The 20866-nt window shown below is 39.8% G+C and overlaps 1 protein-coding gene across 1 annotated transcript in view; it reads right to left on the bottom strand.

The window, feature by feature from the left end:
* Positions 1 to 8135: 8135 nt before the first annotated feature.
* The window catches only part of NTF3 (neurotrophin 3), a 54641-nt gene continuing 41910 nt past the window's right edge, over positions 8136 to 20866 (bottom strand). The window contains exon 2 of the mRNA XM_040596674.1: positions 8136 to 11862. Within this exon, the coding sequence (XP_040452608.1) occupies positions 11068 to 11862 (795 nt within the window). The 3' untranslated portion in view covers positions 8136 to 11067. The remainder of the gene's footprint in view (positions 11863 to 20866) is intronic.

The following is a 20866-nucleotide window of genomic DNA, read 5'->3' as shown; positions in this document are numbered from 1 at the left end:
CCCTTACATGTGGGTGACAGACTAATAAATTAATCTGGAGAACTAATTAGGAAGAAAAGGAACAGCAATGTTGTTTACCCTGAGTAGCACCCTATAGCTCAACTTTCATTTAGAATCGGTTGGCTTTTTTTAGATAATTAGTGTTTCTTGTGTCCTAGCTTGTAACTTTTTCTTCAGTTACGTGGCATACAACCTCATAGACTTCCCTGTATTAGTTGTGGCAGTTGACCAGCCCCTCCAAGGCAGCCAGTAAACACAGACACTTCCATCCAGAAGGAGAAATTAACTGTAGAGGGAAGAGAGATGTGAAAGCAAGTGTTAGTGCCATCTTAACAGCATTTGTCAGCTTCAGTGACAGCTATTAGTCCTTTTCTTTTAACACCTCTGGATTTGCACAGTGAAGGATGCTCACCTATCCTGACAGCTAGGATAAACAGCTTTGAAGTCAAAAGTGCAGGAAGCAGCCACATGGGAAGATGCAGAAGGAAAGAGCCCCTTCATTATCCCTATGAAGTTTAAGCATCTGGAGTACTAGTCAGATCACACAAGACAGAAGAGGATGTTTCTGCATCCATTTCTCCCAGTATCTAGTCTCCTTTGCTGATAAAAACCATGAATCTCCCAGGATCTCTTGTCATGGTTCTAACCAAATTCTGTGTTCAATGTTTGAAAAGTTTCCTTGCATGTTTCCTCCGTCTGCTGCCAGTAAAGTAGTGTCTGTACAGGAGTATTTTACACTGGGTGGAAAGGAGATCTCTTAAGTGCACCATTAAGTACTTGCCCTTCTAACTCCTAAAGAGTAGGTCATAAGTTCCTCTTTCAGCAGTCAAGAGCTGTGACTGAGCAAGAACTGGGCACAGAAGTCTGTGCTCATCGTCTGCATGGCACTTGCTGCCAGCAAGACTGGAAACTGGCATCAGAAGTTTTTAATGCAAATGGTGACACACCACTGCTTGTTTCTAGGACATGTTTGCCAGGGTTCCCTGGTGATAGCAGTGGATCTATATTGAAGGACCTCTGCATTTACTTTAATAGTCACGAAAATTCCCTCATATGTGAGAAACTGTGCTCTGGTTTTGGCTGGGATAATTTTCTTCTTCGTAGTAGGTTTTAATGCAGTGTTATGCTGGAGGAATCCCTCAGCTTTCCATGTGTTTGCTTTAATCTTCCATAAATTGCTGGAACAATATACTAGGGACTCAGAAGGGCTTAGGACCTAATTGCTGCACCTTGCTTAAGTCTTGGATAGGACATATTAATGGTAGGAGGGATAAATGCATAGAAATTGCAGGGTAGTCTCTTTGGGCATGGGACCAGAATATTCATCTGCAGTTGTAGCAACCTTCTAAGTAGCTATGTGAATAAGAGTCACTAGGTTAAGGAAAAAGTAATCTCAAATTATTACCCAAAACATTTTCTTTTCTGTTTCTTCAGCACCTTTTAGAAAGTGCTGCTGTCAAACTCATCATTTGAAGGGAAGTGTCCTTCCCTTCAAACATGTGATGTGGCCACCTAAGTCAGTAAGGTGGTCTTGATAATTTCACCCCAGATCTAAATCTGTTTCCAGTTACACAGTGAGTGACTTCTTCCCCTGGTTCAGCACGTTCCCAGTTATCTTTGCATGTAACTCATATTACTTTCCCCAGCTCCTTGTCCAGGTGACTGCATTCATATCCAAGTCTATTTGAATGACTTTTTCAAGTAAGAATTTGTGAAGTACTGCCAAGTGCTTTACTGCACTCTAGATATTACTTTATCTGCTAATTTTGTTCTTTGATTTTAAAAAAAAAAGATAGTTTTATTTGGTGTGTTCTTTTCTTTATCCTATAAACCCATGGTATTTTATTGATCATAGTTCAATTATTAAGCACATAATTCAGGACCCACTGGAAATTATTTTTGGAGCTTTTTACAAACTTCCATTGACCTTGGATCAGGTCTTAAATGCTTACATATTACCTGTTGTGCTTTTTTTTCCTGGGAATTTTAAGCAAAATTTATGGGATGGGAACTACTAGGTTTGCTCATATTCTTGTTCTGTTTGTTTTTTTTAGTGAACTGCTATTATTTCCAGTAATAAAATCACTGAGAAGCCTTATTATTACCCTGGTTCATAAAAAAACATTTGACCACGCACTTAGCTTTAAGCACAGGGTTAATCTTACCAACTTTGCGACAGCTATTTTTCTCTTTAAAACGGGGCATATGCTTACGGGCTATTTTGGATCAAGACCTCTGCAAGCAGGCTGAGTGAACTCAATCCAGTTAAGAGCAGCCTGAGCTATGCAACTGGCTCTCAGTACATCCTGGCTGTGTATTTTTTTGAAGAATGAATCTATAAGCTACTCCCACAGAGATTATTAGCAGAGATCCACTAAACATTTTAAGCAAGAAAATCTCCCTGACAGCAGAATTTTAGCTAAAGCTATTATATTTTATCTTCATGGGAAAGGAATGGATTTTACAAGGCAGTAATCATAGAGGGATGAACCTTATGAGAGGAAAAAAAAAATGCTATTATCAAAGGCCAGCTGATCTTTTTTCCTAAGATTTCAAACTTGGTTTTGTTTTTTTTTTTTCCTCAGCTTTTGCTTCTCTTTCCTGTTGTTGTCTTTGTTAAATTCCAATTTTGGCCTTCCAGTGAATTTCTTGGTATCAGCTTTTGGGTTATTTGCTGTATTCACACCTCCTGAGCTATAGTTCTTCACTTACAGAGCCTGCACTGTTCCCACTGAGTAGGTCACTGCTTGGGGCAATGGAATATTTAGTAAACACTTCATGAAATAATGAATGACCTTAGGGCTGACAGAAGCAGACGCTTCAGATTATGTTCAGGGATTGTAAAATTTCTGCCATTTTTTAAGGCTTAATGGAACGGTAGATGAAGAGAAAAATCTCAAAGAAAACTTCCAAGCTCCCAAAGTCAAGCTGTATGCTCTAGTTTGCAAATTGAGTCATTACTGAAGGTTGGTAAAGGCTACAAAATTCAGGATGTGAGGTTTACCCAGGATGAATCATTTCAGTTTATTTCAGATTGCAGTTCTGAAGTCTTTGCAATGAAGTAAAATTTAGCATGTTAACTAAACTCAATATTTGCCTACTGAAAAATGCTTGAGAAAGCCAAGTATGAAGTTTCTGGTGAAATAAACTCACATGGACACCTCTGTTCATCAGGAATGGGTTACCTTGTCTTAGCTGAAGTTAGATTGCTCTTGTCTAAAGCAGTTTGTTTCTGAACAAGAGCATCTTCACTGAGCTTGTAGTATGCACATGCTATTTTAATTTTCCAGTGTCTCTTGTGTTGACAACAGTTACGGACTTCAGAATTTAATTCTGAATGCCAGTACCTGCAAATCTAACTTTCACTTCTTATCATTTCTTCAAACAAAGCAAGGCTCAGTGAAGTTGCATCTGAAGCAAGAATTAAAGTTAATTTTGAATGCATGGTGTTTTTCAGGGAACACTGTTTAGCTGGTGCCATAGAAAGCCCCTGGGTTTACCTGGTGAGCTGTACTGAATCAGTCTGAGATCTGACAACAATATCCCTTCATGCAGGGCAGATGTAGTTTAAAGCTGCTACACCATAGAAGTATAGGCCCCCTGTAACCTATCACGTTAAATAATTTGATTGGTATTCATCATGTAGCTGCGCAGGCAGCAGCTATGTGGTGTACAGAAATTGAGAGGTTCATCAAATACAGAGCTCACCACCTGCTTTAAAATGTCACAGGCATAATTCCCAGCTTTATTGTATCAGTAAAACTGGGACTAATCCTACTGAAGTCAGACATTAAACCTGCATGAGATCAGAATAGTTAAGTATTTATTAGTTGTATGTGCAGTGGTTCCCCCTAAAACTCTACAGATGACTTGAACACTTTCCACTATTCAGATTGCCTTTTTCTGTACATTCCTGATGCAAGTGAAACTGTTCAGGAGTAAATATTGCTAAAAAAACCCACCACCCACTCCTGCCTTCCTCTTTAGTCTTTCACTTTGTGTGAACCAGCCCCAAAACATTGCGGGGTTGCCTTGATATTTTTTAAACTTGGTTTATGAAATGGCAGTTTTGATCCTTCTCCTCAAAGATTCCATGGGAGGAGGTGAAGGATGTCCCAGCATCAGCTTGTGAGGCGATGGAGTTGACTTCACACTCTCTTTGCCTGGCTGGGGAACTGTGTTGTGCAGCTATACCGTGACTGCTGTCCATTTTTGTGCCCCATCTCCATGGCATTTAGAAAAAGAGAGGAAGGAGCCGCAGAGACTGCTGAGCCCCTCTCCTCTATCCAGTCATGGTGCTGCTGTGCTCTTCCACTCACGTATAAATGCTCCCTGCAACAGGATCTACTTCACTGCATATTCTTGTAGTGAATCACCAATGTGGCAGGAAGAAACCTGAAGGGAAAATAGATCACTGAATGACTCTACTAAAGGAGATTTTTTCTCTTTCTTTCTAACTTCTGTTCTCCAGGATCTTCGTATCACTGTGAGAAAAATGCACGCAGTAGGCCTTTCTCAGGAACCCCTATATTCCATTTCTGTGGAAAAAAAACTAACAAGAAAAAACACATGGGAGTTTGAGACAAAACTGTTCCCACGAGAACTCCCTTTTGCATAATTGCCGTTATCTGATTATGGTGGGAGAACGTTTTTTTTTCACCTTCACCCCTGGCTAGGACAAGTACCATGTCCTGACGACAAGTCTCAGGAATCCAAGACGGCCAAGATTATTGACCTAGGGGATATGTGCCTCTGAGTCAGGTCCTGAGATCAGGAGGATCGTGATGGCTGTACAGTTTATTTTACGTGTTTGCGGGGTCTAATTTTCAAGAAGCCAATGTAATAATTATTGCCCCACCCATCCAACTTCTTCTACCCTTCAGCTCTTTGGCGATCCAGTTTCTGCCTCCTCAAGACTTCAAATAAAGGTCCTTGGTGACATCGTGGAATAGACACTGACTGTGGCAGCTGAGCTCTCACTCTCAGCAGAACAGAAAAATTTCCTTCCTGGAAGTTTTTTCCTCAGGACATAAATTCAGGGATCATGCTCTGACCTGTGATTTGGCTCATGTATTGGGGTTATGATGCATGGTCTATCAGCAGCATAGAAATGAGCAAATTTCTATCTTCTGAACTTAATGGGAATCACATTTAGTAGATTTGTGCAATAGCAAAGTTTAAAAACGGTACACTCCATATGAGCAGTGGGCTGTGTCACATACAAATCTGACTCAAAGTATTTGTAATAACTTGACAAAAGCTGCCATTCGATATTTTAAAACATATTTAATCTCTGAGCCTGAGAATCAGATTCTGCCACTTTCACACGTGTTGTTTAGCTGTCTACTGTACAAATGTGGGACTTGAAAGTTTTACATTGCCCAGCAACTTTAGAGCTGTATTTCTGCTCCATTATCCACAAAGATTCCACACAACAGACATCTACAAGCAGTAAATTGAGGTGCTTATTATACAAAATACCATGTGTAAAACAAAACCAAGATTTGTATTAAAATTCCTTTCTCAGACACTGTGAACATAAATAGGAATCAAAAGAAGTTATTTACAGTGCTAGACACAGTATTTTACTGCATACTTCCATTTACAGGTTTGGGTTTTTTTCTTTTCTAAATTGCTGCTAAATATGTGTACTGGTTATATCAGACCGTTCAAAATTTATTTTAAACTTAAATCCCTGGAACTAGACAAAGTAATGAACAATTTTTATGACACTAATGTTAAAACCTTGGCTTGTTTTGTGTGGTGGATAATGCTTTCAGCTCAGGCTCCCCCTTATGCATTCAATTTGGATTTAATGCCTTCTAAGCCAAATTCTGCCCTCACTTAACAGCTTCTTAGTCCTAAGTGCTGACAACAGGGGCTGCGTAGGGCTAGCTGAGAGAGAGACTTCATCATCTCTGCTCGGTGAGCATAGTTAATTCCTAATCAACGCAGTGGGATTGACCCCAATTAATAGAGGTTCATTTTCGTTTTGAATTCGTGTTTCAGATGATCTAATGGTATTTCTTTAACCCTTATCATAGCAGGAAAAAGCCTTTCATCCCAGCTAAGAGCTGAACAATCTCTCTCCCCTGCTTTCCTAAATCTCTACAAGATGTTTGTCACCCAGCAGCTATGACTCCCTTTTTTTCAGCACTAACTTTCCTTTTCTCTCACCCTCCATGGAAATATTTTTACTTAGAGAAAAAAAAGCATACTGCCTTCCTCCTTAGCAGCCTTCCCTGGACACCTTCGTGTTTTCTCTCAAAAGGTCTCAATGCAATTTACAAATAATGGAGCTGGTTTATCAACAATGCTCTCTCCTCCCTGTGACACAAATAAACAGTAACAACATGCTGTGTCTTAGAGAGGGGACATGCTGGAACCACAGCACCCTTTTACAGAGGGTCCATCCAGATCCACGTGAGGCGTGCTTCTGAGCAGGCAAAGAATGTGAACCGAAAAACGGTCTTTCTGTCAAAGGTTTAGGTGTCCCAACCCTTGGACATGCAGGAAGCAACCCTTGATTCTGCAGCCCTTGCTCATGCAACTTGCAGCTCAAGACCAAAAGCAGAGCAGGCGATCTGAGAAGGTGGATGTAAAGATGGTGTAGGGCTGCCTCACTCTTTGCTCCTTGGCTGCTGTGTACACAGCCGCTTCTCAAGTGTGATTTAAAGCAGCCTGGTCATGATCTCACCTAATTGTGTGGCTAATGGCTCCAGAATAGGTCCTTGTGATCAAAATGTCTGGAAACATGAGGTCATGACATCAAAAGGCCAGTTCCATAGTGAAAGTATGGCTTTCAGGTGCCGTTGGCTTCAAAGCTCAGCAGTAAAATAAAGGCGAAATCTGTATTTGGGGACCTTCATGGAAAGCATTACCATTTGCTGTTCATCAGAGGTACCAAAGCAGTTAATGATTTTATATATATATATATAATAAATTATCCAGCTCATGAATGTAATAAGTTTCAGGAAAAATAATTTTTTTGCCACAGAGGTTAGTTAAAATAATTAAGCTAGGAATGTCATTGCTGAGCTCTGCAATAACCTGCATAGAACTGCATGGACCTACAGCGGCAGTGAATGGCTGACTTTCCCAGGAAATTTTCTGTTATCCTTATATTGCTTGATTTTTTTACACCACATCTGTGCTTGCTTTGTCATTCTGCCATCTGCTGTAACAAAATACAGGCAAAGCATTTCAGAAAACAACCCCTCCACACTTTAAAATGCTCCAATCCAGAGCACAGCCTTTTACTTCTCACAAGCTGTAGTGCTTATTATCCTCTCCTCCTCCTCTTCCTCCTCCTCCTCCTCCTCCTTCCTCAGCCCCCCTACCACATGCATGATGAATTATATACTCGTACCAAGCGTGGAGAATACAGAATCCCATTGATTTTGCCACAATGTTTCTATTAAATGAAATGAATGGCTATGTGCTTTACTTCTCAGTGCAAATCTGTTTGCTGAAAGGTCAGAAATAGCAGGTCATTATCATAAAATTTTTAATTTTGGAACTCCCAATCAGATTTGTTTTCTGTTTGGTATTGTCTGCAGATACACAATGTATAGCCGAGAGAAAGACTCTGATTGCTAAATCATCGAAATAACAGAGTACGAGCAGAGTGGTTTTGAGCACACACTCTGTATAGTCCAGTCAAAGTTTCTTCCTGGTGCAGCCGCACAAATCTCTTGGTAGCAGTAAACTCGCTGCACAGACTTCATTCCTGAACACATGTTCAAAGGTGATAAAATAAATGCAGATGGTTTCCCAAAACCTCAGTGGAGCATTTTTTACTGTTACTAAATGGACTGTAAAAAAACTAGGGAAAAAGTGGAGAAAATACAGTTTGACAGAGACAGGCAGTTTCAGAATAGCATTTGGTCGTTTGGGAGAAAAGCTAAATAAAATGTGTGTTTATAATGATCTATTGGCAAAACAATATTGACAGAGCATCTAAGCTGCCTAATGGGAGTGAGTTTTAGAATGCTTAAATTAAACTAGTGTTGCGAGCTGAATATTTTGCTAAATTACTTAACACACATACAAAGAAGTTGGATAGGAACTATGAATTCATTGTGCCATGACCAAAGTTGACAACAAAACCACCCCCAGCTACAGTGAAAACAGAATTAGGCCTTAACAAATTTATTACAGGCTTTGTTTACAAACTTGTTACAAAATTATACAGCATCTAATGCGTACACAGGATTTACAAGAACGCGTAACTGATGTGTGCAATTGCTCCGCTCTCTGGTTGAGATCTGCAGGTTTTTCTTCGCCCAGGGCCCAACCCAGCTTCCACTGGAGAAGGTGAGAATTTTTCCATTGACTTTAGTGGAAACTGGATCAGATCCAGAGGGTAACACTTCCGTTCATTGTTATACTGGGGTGGGAAAGAGGCAGCCAATCTAATAACCTTATGCACCATGCTTCTTTCTCATTTAATGTGTTTCAGATGACAGGCGCTGTATTTACTCTGATACTTTTTTGCTGGCTGATTATAAAGTACCTGCTGCATTGGTAAAGTTGAAAGTCAAAGGCCAGTTCCTCTGCTGAATTTACAGTGGAAAATAACAAATTTGTTTTCTGTGAACCTATAAGGAATGAACCTCCCTTGGTCTTCAGTGAGCAGAAACAAAGACATTAGGATCAACTCTGATGTTGTTTACATTACTGTAAACCTACATTTTCTCAGCCATCACCAATAGAATTCCTCTGGATTTACAGTGATGTTAACAAGTGTGGCATACACACTGCAGGAACAAGGTAGTTCCCAATTAATGTGATTTAACCAAGCTGAGTCAGTCTTCTTACTTCCTCTTGTACAGAGATAGACCTATCCACCATACTGAAGCACGGAGATCTCTAGTTAATGATCCATGGCAATACTGCTCTCAATGACTCACAGTACCTGAAAATGATCTCTATTTGTGAATTCAGGGTGCTAAAGCAGGCTTTTAGCTTGCAAAAAAATTCAGTGGGGCAGGGTTCCAAAAAGTATGCTTGTCCTACAAGCAGAAAAATTTAGTTTAAACAAAAATTTCCCTACTAGTAAAGCTAGCAAAAGCTCTGTAAAGATAAAAAAAATAAAAACGTTTGCCCAGGGAGGAGAATGCTGGAAAAATATAGTCAGATCTACCAGATACTGAGTTCCTTGCTACATTACATCTTTTCTTCCCTTTAAACAGTTGCCTTGTTATTGAACCTCTGAAGTTATTACTGCTTGAAACAAAATCAGGATTTAGTACTGTGAGGTGATGATATATCTTGTGTGATAAATACCTTGGCCTCATGTTGAAAACTGGCTGGGTTCTCAAGACTTTTGCTTGTGGCCTCCCCTGCAGAATTATATCTATATGCTCCAGCCTGGCTCTCAGAGGCACTGCTATTCCTGTGCTTGGCCTCATGAGTGACCTGTCCAGTTCTCCGGTGGTTTTATGATGGTAACACTCTCTGTAAGGGACTAGGGGACACCATGCAATTTTCTGCCTTTGATGACCTGTTGCAGATTTGAGGTTGGTTCTCCAGTAGTGAAATCTGTATGAACAAAAGCATCCTGCACCCATGGTTTTGAGTGATCTCATTTTCATTTGTGATGCTGAACACGCTACAACAGTGAAAGCTGTAGTGTAAAAACCTAAGACTACTACAGCTGTAATGTTCTTTGAATGGCTGGTGATTCTCATCCCTGACTGTGTTAAGGTCTAGCTAGACACATGCAGTCCAACCTTAATTCTGTTGATAGCCATGGCAAGACTCTCATTTACTTTTATGGAGGTGGGATCCCATCCAGGGCATCATACGGCTAATATATAATAGACCATCTCTTCAAGCAGTGAAATTATTACTGTCCCCAGTGGAGCTGCATGACAATACAAGGAAGAGTTTGAGGTATATATATGCTAGTACATTTGTCTGTCCTAAGTAACAACTCACCTGTATAACTGAAGAACTTCGTTATAACTATGGACTACCAGGATTTTAGTCACCGTACTGCTCGAAAAGCTCTATTATTTCACATGCCTATGAAAGGTGCCAGGTTTGTTGAGCAGTTCAACATTATTTTTTTCTTTCTGTGAAAAATGAAGAATGGATTGCTGAGGAGAAGAACAGCTTCATACGGGTGTGTGGCTTTGATGTCCATGCCAGGATATCATATCTTTCTTTACCACAATTTGCAAGCCAAGGGCTCTTTAAAGGTTAAGACACCATCAGCTTTGTTTCTAATTTAAAAGCTCAGACATAGAGGAATGATCCAACAATGCAAGCAGAAATAATTGATTGTGTGAGGAGGAAGAGGCTGATCACAATAAATAGTAAATTCTGAATAAATCATCTTTTATGTATTATATTAACGATCCATTTAGATTGGTTCTTGGCTTCAGTAAGTTTCTGCTACAGATATTTCAGATTGTTTTCATATTTTTTCTACAACGCACTGGCAGCATTAAAAACAGTTGCAAAACAAATGTTCTTCAAAAACATAAACGAAAGTTGCTGGAATATTAGCAGTCATTCTGAAATGCTAACAGAGGGAAAATGGTCATTTCACTGGCAACGCTGTCATAATACACAGAAATTGTTATTTTATGCCTGCTTACATCATTTGCAGGCTGTAACACATATTTTGGTCCATTATATTTTTGGCTGTGAGGAGTCAACACTGCATCCAATTAAATGTGAATGTATAGAATGGGGAATATAAATATGTACACAACTCTTGACATTGATCTGATTTTTAACAAGTTTACTAAATGACAGTCACTGGCTTGACAATACTGAATGAAAAATACTGATTTTACACAGATTTTACAGTAAGGTTATGGTATGCTGCCGACAAGCAGTGTCACAAACATAGTCTAAAAAACCCCGAAGTTGCCCACAGCAGAGGCACACACCCTTTGCTCTTGTTTATTGAGAGAGAAAGCTTATATACTGTAGGTTTGCTGAAGTTTAATAAATAAGGTCAACTTATAATATATAAAACAATATAAACATTTATATGCTACATGCATATCATATAATTTAAAGTAATAATTTATATAGCAAAGAGATGCAGATTTATGTTCTTCCTATTTTCCTTGACAACGCACACACACAGGAGGTGTCTATTCTTATCCATCTCCAGCCTACCAGTTTATTGTTTTCTGAAGTCAGTGCTCTAACATAAGTTTGGGATGTCTTGCATTGGGAGTTCCAGTGCTTGTCGTCGATTCCGCGGCAGCCGTTTTTTACAGGCTTGGCTTCTTTACACCTCGTTTCATAAAAGTATTGCTTAACTGGAGAGTTGCCTGTTTTAATTTCTCCCAGAACAGTTACCTGGTGTCCTCTAATGTCGATCGCAGATGATTTGTCCGTGACCCATAAACTTTCACTGTCACAAACGGAATATTCCCCTCGGTGGCTCTTGTGCTCTGCGTACCTTTTCCGCCGAGAGGTTCTGTTCACCACCACTGAATTTCCAATATAATCCTCCATGAGGTACAGCGGCGGTGGTTCCAGCGGCGTGTTGTCACTCAAGAGGACGCGGGGAGAGTTGTAGCGTCTCTGCTGCCTTAAGAGGTCTCTATCCATTGAGATAACTGGCTGGAAGTCTGATTTCACATTTTCATCTCCATCCATGTCTTGCTGAGTGTCTGCTTTCTGCACCGTGTTTTGATAGTTTTCCTTAATATCTACCATCTGCTTAGAAAGCTTGTTTTTCAAAATGTCTGCCTGAATGAGTTTAATGATAAGAGAATTTATTGAATCTTCTGGCAAACTCCTTTGATCCATGTTGGTAGACTGGATGCCACGAAGATAAGTGAGAAATATCACATAAAACAAGATGGACATCACCTTGTTCACCTGTAAGATCTGCAAAGAAACAGAAAGTTAACATTAAAACAATTAAATAAGGAAGATTACTAGAAGCAGTAAACACAAAAATTTGGGTTTGCTTTTATAGCATCTGCACTTTATAGATGCAGATAGGCTATGTGTTTCTTTGAAGATACTATTTCATTATACTTTATAATGAGTGCAACTGTTTTCTGCCTTTTTTTCCCCAGTGTTTCATCTATATTTCATGCACTTTTCAGGATGACCTTACTTTTCCTTTTACCATGCATAGTGTTTTATGCATATGTCAATTTTAGGTCCTTTCTCTACAGAGGTAGGTAGTTCTTGGGTTAGCATGTCCAGGTCTTGGCAGCAGAGAGATGCCAGGCTCCTTTCACAGAGTCTATTCTAGAGTGGTTTAGTTTCAAAATTGCCAGATTATGCAGAATAGCCATCTCTCTAAAGGTATAAAATGAAATTCTGACTTTGCTAAGTCTTGTCAAGTTTTTGAGTTGAGATTTCTTGGAACCATCAAATGGCTTGTGTTGAACTTTACCCTAAAAAGTGTCATCATACGCTGGGAAATACATACTGTGTTTCAATAGCTCACTCTCTTTCTGGTGCTATAAGGGAAAGTACTCTTGAAGGAAAAGGATGCAGTCCAGCAGCAAAGTGGTTTTTTTATAAATTTTGAACTTTAGAAAGCAGTGGTGAGGCCTCTGTACTACAAGTGGGAAATTCAGATGGATCCACAGATCATTTTGTACCACTTGTTTTCAGGGTTAGGGCCTAGGGCTTTTTTGTTGCTTTTAATTAAGCTCCTTCATTACGTTTGTATAAAGTGAAACAAACCTGACAGTAGTTAAAAACATTCAAAAACAGATGGAGGACACTCCTCCTGCCACATGCCCCCACTCTCCCCACCACCCCAAAAATGGAAGAATCTTGTTCAAAAAGATCAAAATGAACTCAAGATCAAGATTTTGAAAACTAAATGTAGAAGTGTGTTTATTCTTTCTATTGTACTTTATCATGCACTGGTCTATATGGATTCCTGTAGTGTCTTTGTAATTCTAGCTTCTGAGCATCTTCTAGAAGCTCATTTGTCATTTCTTTTTAAATCTTTCTGTCATCTTGTTTGTGTAGTTGAGAAGTGTGGACATCTGTCTAAGGAGGTGTGGGTTTTTTTTCCTTGTGGATATCTGTATATTTTGCTCTTGCATTTATATACATATATATATAAATAAATAAATTTCAATGTAAAATACAAACTCAAAGAAGCAAGCCACACAATTCAAAACACACCTGTTCTATAAAACTGTTGCACAAGTACTGGATTGAAGGAGAAAATGTTAAACTCATGTCAGAGCACTCTCGTACCGTGAGGTAAGCCCTGGCTGTAGTACTGCCCCAGGTGACTCAGAAAAGTCTTGAACTTGATTCTTCTGTACTGCAAACATGTCCACCATGTGTCAGACCATTAGCACTCTGGGATGAAGGCACAGTTACAGGACATGGAATGGATGGAGTTGGAAGGACCCTCTGGAGATCACTTAGTCCAATCTCACTGCTCAAAGCAGCGGCAGCTAGGGCAGCTTGCACAGGGCTGCACCCAGTCAGGGTTTCAATATCTCCACGGATGGAGACTCCACAACCCCTCTAGGCAACCTGTTGCAGTATTTAACCACCCTCACAGTAAAAGAAAAACAAAAAACAAACAAACAAACAAAAAAAAAAAAACCAAAAAAAGCCCCTCATGTTTTGATAATATCACCTAAATCTCAGTTCGTGCCCATTGCCTCTTGTCCTTTCATGGGACACCCCTGAGAAGAGCCTAGTTCCATCTTTTTTACTTTCTCCCATGAGGTATTTCTACACTTTGATAAGATCTCCCTGATCCTTCTCTTCTCCAGCTGAACAGCCCCACCTCTCTCAGCCTCTCCACATATGACAAACGCCCCACTCCCTTAATCATCTTCATGGACTTGTCCCTGTACGTCCATGTCTCTTCTGTACTGGGGAGCCCAGAACTGGACACAGCACTCCAGATGGAGCCTCACCAGTGCTGAGCTGAGGGGAAGTATCCCATCCCTCAACCTGCTGGTGACACTCTGGGTACTCTGTTTTTCCCAGAAGAAATTGTGGAAATATCATACCTCTTGAACAGAAAATTTCCTACTTCAAAAAAGTCACATTTTCTGTTTAAGAAGGATTTTAAAAAAGGAAAAAGTTTTACTGGAGAATCCTCTACCCACTCTAAGTAAAACTTCTTTTAGCAACAGTGAGTCCCCACTTCGTAGTTTGGAACTGCAGCAAAATCAGAGCTACCCTCTGTGGATGTGTGATCTGCCCTTTTATGGACAAGAAATGTGTTTTCTCCATTCTCAGTTTGTCACAGTATGAGTTCACCTAAATCTAGACTGTTGCTTACAGCAATGTTATGCTTTGGAAAAAAAAGGAAAAAAAAATCTAAGATTTTCAGTTACCATACAATTACTGTCATACCTAAATAAATACTAACTTAATGTACATGGCTCTCAGAGCCCAGACCATGCTGTATAAAAAGACCTCTTCCTGTGCAATTTGGTATTCCCTCAGTAAATTATTTGCTTTTAAAACCAGTAAAAATATTATAAAGCAGATGTAATTCAGCTGATTTCTTGCAGCGCTCAGAAGAGCTAACCCACATGCAGTATGACACACAAGGCCATAGGATGGTGAGCAAAACTCTGACAATGCTTAGCTCAGAAGCTGAAAGCATTATTCATGCCAGCATGCAGCTGCATGTAATCACTGGTCTGCTTAGTTTCAAAACTAAGTGGCACTAGCAAAACACACAAGTTGGAGCAGGTGATGAGGTGGGAAGGCTGGAGTTCCTGCAGATTCTCTTTAATGTCATGCTGCACACAAAAAGGAAGGGCTAGGAACCTCAGAATTAGAGCAGTTCAAATAAGCTATTTTTCTTTTCCATGGAGGAACACCACTAATGCAAAAAATGTTAAAAAGTATTTTTTCTGAACCTAACATGAAACGTCTTGTGGATATGATAGGAAGGGTGTTAAACTACTCTGAAACTTAACTTGTAGTTTGATTTGTGCTTGGGAAATCACTTGCTACAAAAGTAAAAATGTTTCAGAAACAATCTTTACATTTTTCTGAAATGTATCTGAGTGCAAAATTTGGAAAGAAGATGAAAACCCTTGGTAAGATCACAGTTGTCAGGGAGTTTCTCCAAGATTTTCACCTAGGAAGTTCATAAGTGGTGTGTTCAGAAATTCCAGTCCATGACTTAAAACTGTCAAGCTGTCCATGAAGTCCAGCACCTCAGAATATTCTAGCTAAGAGAAAGGGATGTTACCGGGAAGCCACAGCTGATTTATGGCCTTGGCTCTATTTTGAGTATGAGACACCTTACATGTGTATTAGTTTGTAGGAGTTGACAACATTGCTTTTGATAAATGGCTCTTCGCCCAAAATGGAATTTTGTGCCTGTCTAAATTGAAGATAATTTTCAATTTGTACCTTTTTGTGTGTGTCATTAAATCAATAAAAAGGAGAAGAAAATGCAAAACATTAAAATGTTTACATTTTCATATTTTCAAAGTAAATCATTCTGATGTTTCTGGACATGCTTCAAAAGTTACACAATGCAATTCACAAACCAGAAAAAATGCTTGCTCATATAGCTCAGTGAGTAAGTTATCTACAGAGGAAACTCGCATTCAGGGGCAAGATTTCAACACAGGTATTCTGTCTAAGAGAAGACTGACCTAACTTCCAGGCTCCTGGGGCACAGGCTTGTATGGCCCTTAGCAGAAGTTACTCCAGCACAAGTAGCAATAGCTCCTTCTTCAGCTTTTTGGAGAATAGTATAAAAAAAACCCAAGAATTTAATCTTTCACATGAATTTTTCTGTTCTTTCATTAAAAATTCTTAAAATTAAACTTATTCATTTCAGGTAGAAAGATAATTTTGTTCAAGCCAACCTTTTTCTAGTTAGCTGATGATTGTGAGGTCTTTTTGTTGTTCCTCAAGGTTCTTCTTGAAATTTTCCAACTGTAAACCCCTTAAATGTTACATTTTAGCTGTCTTTGTGGACTGTTTGCAGTCAAGTAAGTGTGGTGAATGGTCCTAGAAATGGACACAATACCATTTACACTCCTATGGGTAGTACAGACTAGATTTCTATATTTGGGGCCTGGGTCTGGGTCCCAAATAGGCTTAGGAAAGCATTTCCTTGGTGACCCCAGAATAAGTGTACAGCCCAGTAGCATGCTCCCTAGTCCAGTATCAGCTGAAGTAATTAGATACTAATTGTGCTATGAGCATTAACACTGGTACTTGAGCTCGGTTTCCATTTCCATGGGCTGTCAGGTCAGCTGCGACAGATGTATGACAGCACATGACTTAAATAAGGTCTTCAGTATGCACTGGATATAACGACACATCCATTTGAACCCCTATAATCATCTTACCGTGCAGTACCTACTACATACCTGTCCTATAAGCCATGTGGTTTGTAACACAATTAGTTTACATAGTGTGAATCCAGAAGAACTGATCCAGCACCTTATCTGGATTCACATGAAAAGGTATCCCTTGTTGGCCTACCAGCTTATGGCAAACCCATCATCTGGCTGGGGACACAATAGTGGCTGGACATAATGATAGACGACTTGTCTCACTTTGTGCACTGTGCCACAAAGACAGGAGGCAGCTACGGAGGATGGGCATTAGCAGCCTCACATGGTCTTGCTGCTGGGATATCCACCTTGTTTTCTGTGTCTCTCCTTCTGTATCTCCCAATTCCTTTTTTATTCCGTATCTTAGAAGTTCAGCAACAGCTGCTGACATATTCCAGAAAGCTGTTCTTCCTGAGCAGCTGAGAAGCTTTGGACCAGCTCTGCTAGTGTGCTTGCTGTGCTATTCTGTGTACCCTTTGTGATGTCTGGACACGTTTGATGTTTTGAGCTCTTGCTAGAGGTAATTAAAAAGGGTGCTCTCACATGGCTCTCCAATCGGCCATTAACGGTGCTTGGAAAACACTGCTGTGTGCAATTTGGAAAAGTACTGGACATCAAGGTAGGAAGCCTTTAGTCTCTTTGAGTTCATCCCTTTGCATGGTAGTCCTGCCCCATTATTCAGAGATACTACCCTGGCTTTCAAAAGTGATTGCAAACATGGCAACAGAAGCAAAGAAGACCCTTAAAGAAACAAGGAGTAGAACTGACAATTAGGCATTATGAATGGTCCAGAGGGTTTGTGGGAGCACGTTATCACACCACGGCAGGAAATCCAGCATATCCTGGTAATACAGAGTCAACTGTTAATTTGCACTAAAAATGTTTGACTTAGAGATTGCTGACATTAGTGGCACAGCAGGTAAAAGCAAACACAATAGAAAAAGAAAAGCTCATGCACTGCAAAGTTGTTTGATCTTTCAACTATATCTTAGTTTTACTCTGTTTGAATGATTTTTATTCTTGCCTTTCACTGTGATGTTAGCAGGGTATTAATGCTGTCCAATCTAGGTGTCTCAGTGAAGGCCTACAGTTAGGAGAAGTAAATAAGGTTACCCATTGCTTCCATTAATAAATTAAATCCCCAACAGACTCTGGCAAACCACTTTCTGCTCTTTTCAGACTCAACACTTTACATAGTGTTCGAAATCTTTGTTTAGTTTCATTTTGTTTGTGGTGACTTAAAAAAAAAAAAAAGTATTGCTTTATTTTGATCAGTCTCTGAACAGCCTACACAGCTGAAGAGCGAAGTGTCATTTAATATGTTCTGTGAAAATAATGAAATCCTAGTACTGTGAGATACTGCCTAAGTATTTACTTTTAAGTCATTGCTAAGAGGAACTGGAATAGAGGGAAAAGTGACTGGCGAATTTTACATTCAGCATTGTAATACCCGACATGATTTATGTAAGTCAGCTTGAAGTATTTGGCACTTTCTGAAAAATTTAAGAGCAGCTTTTGTTCTTCAGACTGAGCAACGAACGTTCACTTGTGGTGGCTGACAGCTTATTCAGACTTTTGCCAAAGACGACAGTGTAATTATTCTTAGGGCTTGCTAAGCATTGTTTTCACAAACTCACAGAAAGCAACAAGTAGCAGAATGCCCTGTTGATTCCCTCATCCTAATAACTATGTTGAGAAGAGATGCAGCCCTTCTCCTCGGTGCTTAGCGGGAAGGTGGAAAGGTACAGAACAAGAAAAATACCACTGCACACTGAATATTCTGGAAGATGGGAGTGTGAAATAATTGGCTTTGAAAATTTGCACTGCATTTCAGAATAGTAATCGACTATCTGTACAATACGTGCCTGTAGAAGGATTTATTAAGGTAGATTGCTGTGGAGTGCTGAATGCCCCAAGAGGCACTATGACCCTCCTGAACATTTCCACTTCTCAAGATACAGAAATTTCAACACATACGGATTGAAACTAAAGCTTTCACAAGAGCCAGACCCACTAAGAAGCCGAAGAATTCAGAGACAAAATCAAGTGGGACTGAGTTGTGGCAGATTTAAGTGTTAACCCTCCCATCCTCAGGGCCAAGCAAACTTTAAGTCAGAGTGAAGGAATTTGAAACTAATGCATTCCTTTTGCAGATGGGCTGGGGAGCGCAGCTACACACCGTATCTGAGGATGAGGCCACCAAAGTTTCTTAATCTCTGCAGCAGGTCAGTTGCTTTTAGTCATGCATCACTCAAGGTCATTTTCAAAAGAGAAGACACATCTGAGCGCTGAGCCCCAATAGCCTCCAGTGAATGGTATATACCTAATCTCTTATGGAAATAGAGTTCAACCTACGGAGTCACTGACATTTCCTTTTCCTCTTTAAATGACTGGCTGAGCAAAGCACAGCAAGACAGCTGTTCACTCAAGTATGAAAAGCTCATCTGCACTTTGGACCAATCTACAATACTATTTCTGATTATCACTGTGACCATGACCCTACTAGCCATTGAGGAAAGCTTTCCCAACTGGTGACATCTTTCTGAGGGACAGTTTTGTGATAATACATGTGCTGCGAGGAGCTATCTGTTTTCTGATCAATTAAATGTGCTGTGTAGAGCTGCAGCGATATTGGACACAGCTGATTGCAAGGGCAAGTGTGTATATATTTGATCTTTCCAGAAATGTATCTTTTCGGAGGTCAAAATGTGATCGCCTTACATATACCTGCCCATTTCCAAGTGAAAGGTCAGGAGCAGTTCCTCAGTGCTTACCTCACTACTTGGAACAGCAGCTGCTTCTCACACCTTGTGCAAAGTTAATTCTGTTAGGTTTTGGCCCTGCACCTTCCTCCCCCGCCACCGACATCGTCTGGAGTTCAGGGCACTCGAGACCCCCCTGGAGCCGTTTGACACTCCCCAGCATCCTCTAGCAATCCCACCGAGGGACCTGACTATTAATAATGTCCGGTACATTATCAACTGTACTAGCTACATCCCCAGGTCTATAATCAACTACAGAAGTAGGCAGGCTTTTCTCAGGCACAGATAGATCTTGTTCTGTTTTGATTCCTCTCCTCACTGACATTTTTGTGACATGTTATTTACACCTGTTTGTCTTTGCCCTAATTGCTATGGTATAATTTTGCATTAACCAGTTGACTAATTAATCTGTGTATTGAGAAGATCAGAACAAGACTTTGGGGCTAGGATTCCGATTTCTCTGATTTGTTGGAAGAGTTTGGTCAGGTCCAAAAATCTGTTCTTTACTTTCTACATCCGCAAAGTAAGGAACTTGATGGAATGGTGTTGGGGTTTTATTAGCCTGTATATATATCCTGACATCCTTTGCTTTCTCCTTCAAAGATCTGGTTGTTTTAGCCCTACTGAGAGAGCAAAAATAAAGATTTCCTTTCTCCACACAAAGCACAATAGCATTCCAGTATGATACCCTGCATGCTGCAAGGGAGATGCCTGTCTGTTTTGAGAGTAACAAGGAATCATAACAAATATATTTCCATAAATGTTCTTGGTGTAAATCATCCTCTGTTTTCTTTTACCATTCTCACGTCACTTACAGTTGAGCACTCCATAAGCTTTTCTCTTAGTTAATACTTTCAAAGTAGGAGGACTGCATTGTTCCCATTTTAAAGAGCAGAAACTGGAATACAGAAGTCAGATATGTTTGCAAGGTCATACAGATACTCTGTTGCAAGTTGGGGTTTTCATGTTGAAATAGATCAGGAAAGTCTATCTGTAATGCTGCAAGGAAGTCTGACTGATAAATGACAAGCATGAAGAGCAAGGAAATAAAACCAATGCCATCTGAGATGAGCAATCAGCCACATCTCAGTCATGACAAAGAATTAAAGCCGTTGTTGGGTAAACAATTTCCACAAAAGCTGAAGTATTTCTACATATCATTTACAGCTTAGCTCTGAAAACTGTCCAAAGTAACAAGAAATATAAAAGTCATATCCTTAGCTAAATTAATGAATTCCAATGACTTGACTAGACATGTGCTAACTGTACAAAACCAGAAGATTTGCCCAAAGCTTTGTACTTGCCTTGTTTTGTTTTGTTTTTTGAGAAGTCATTTGCAAACAGAAGAATAGAAAGCACTGGAACTAATTCAGGGTAGTGGATAATTTAAGCTGATAAACTGTTTGTGTGTTAGTTAATCTTTTCATTTCTCTTTGTTAATAGCGTCAAGGCCAAGCAGCAAACAAATTAAATTTGCAGCTGAATTTGGAGGGGATGCAAACAGCAGTGAGCAAAGAGAAATACAGTCTCTGCTGGGGAGATGGAGACATAAAATATTGGCAGAATATTACAAAATGAAAGTCAAAGTAGAAATTACAAGCTAGCTGCTAGGGGAATAGTGGTATTGTGCAATGATATACAGACAGGAAAAGGAATTCAGAAAGGAATAATACCTGATCAGACTCAGGAAAGATCTAGAACTTTGGAAAAACACAGTATTTAATAAATGCAAATGCTGAGGCATTACATTGCAGAGCTAGGAAGGACCTGCCACTTTTTGCAGCACAACAGAAAAATTGGGAGAGCTGCTTGAAA

Source organism: Falco naumanni, chromosome 5 (assembly GCF_017639655.2).
Source record: "Falco naumanni isolate bFalNau1 chromosome 5, bFalNau1.pat, whole genome shotgun sequence".
Classification (NCBI taxonomy): Eukaryota; Metazoa; Chordata; class Aves; order Falconiformes; family Falconidae; genus Falco; species Falco naumanni.
Note: the sequence above shows the minus strand (reverse complement) of the source record. Positions and strands in the feature narration are given on the sequence as shown.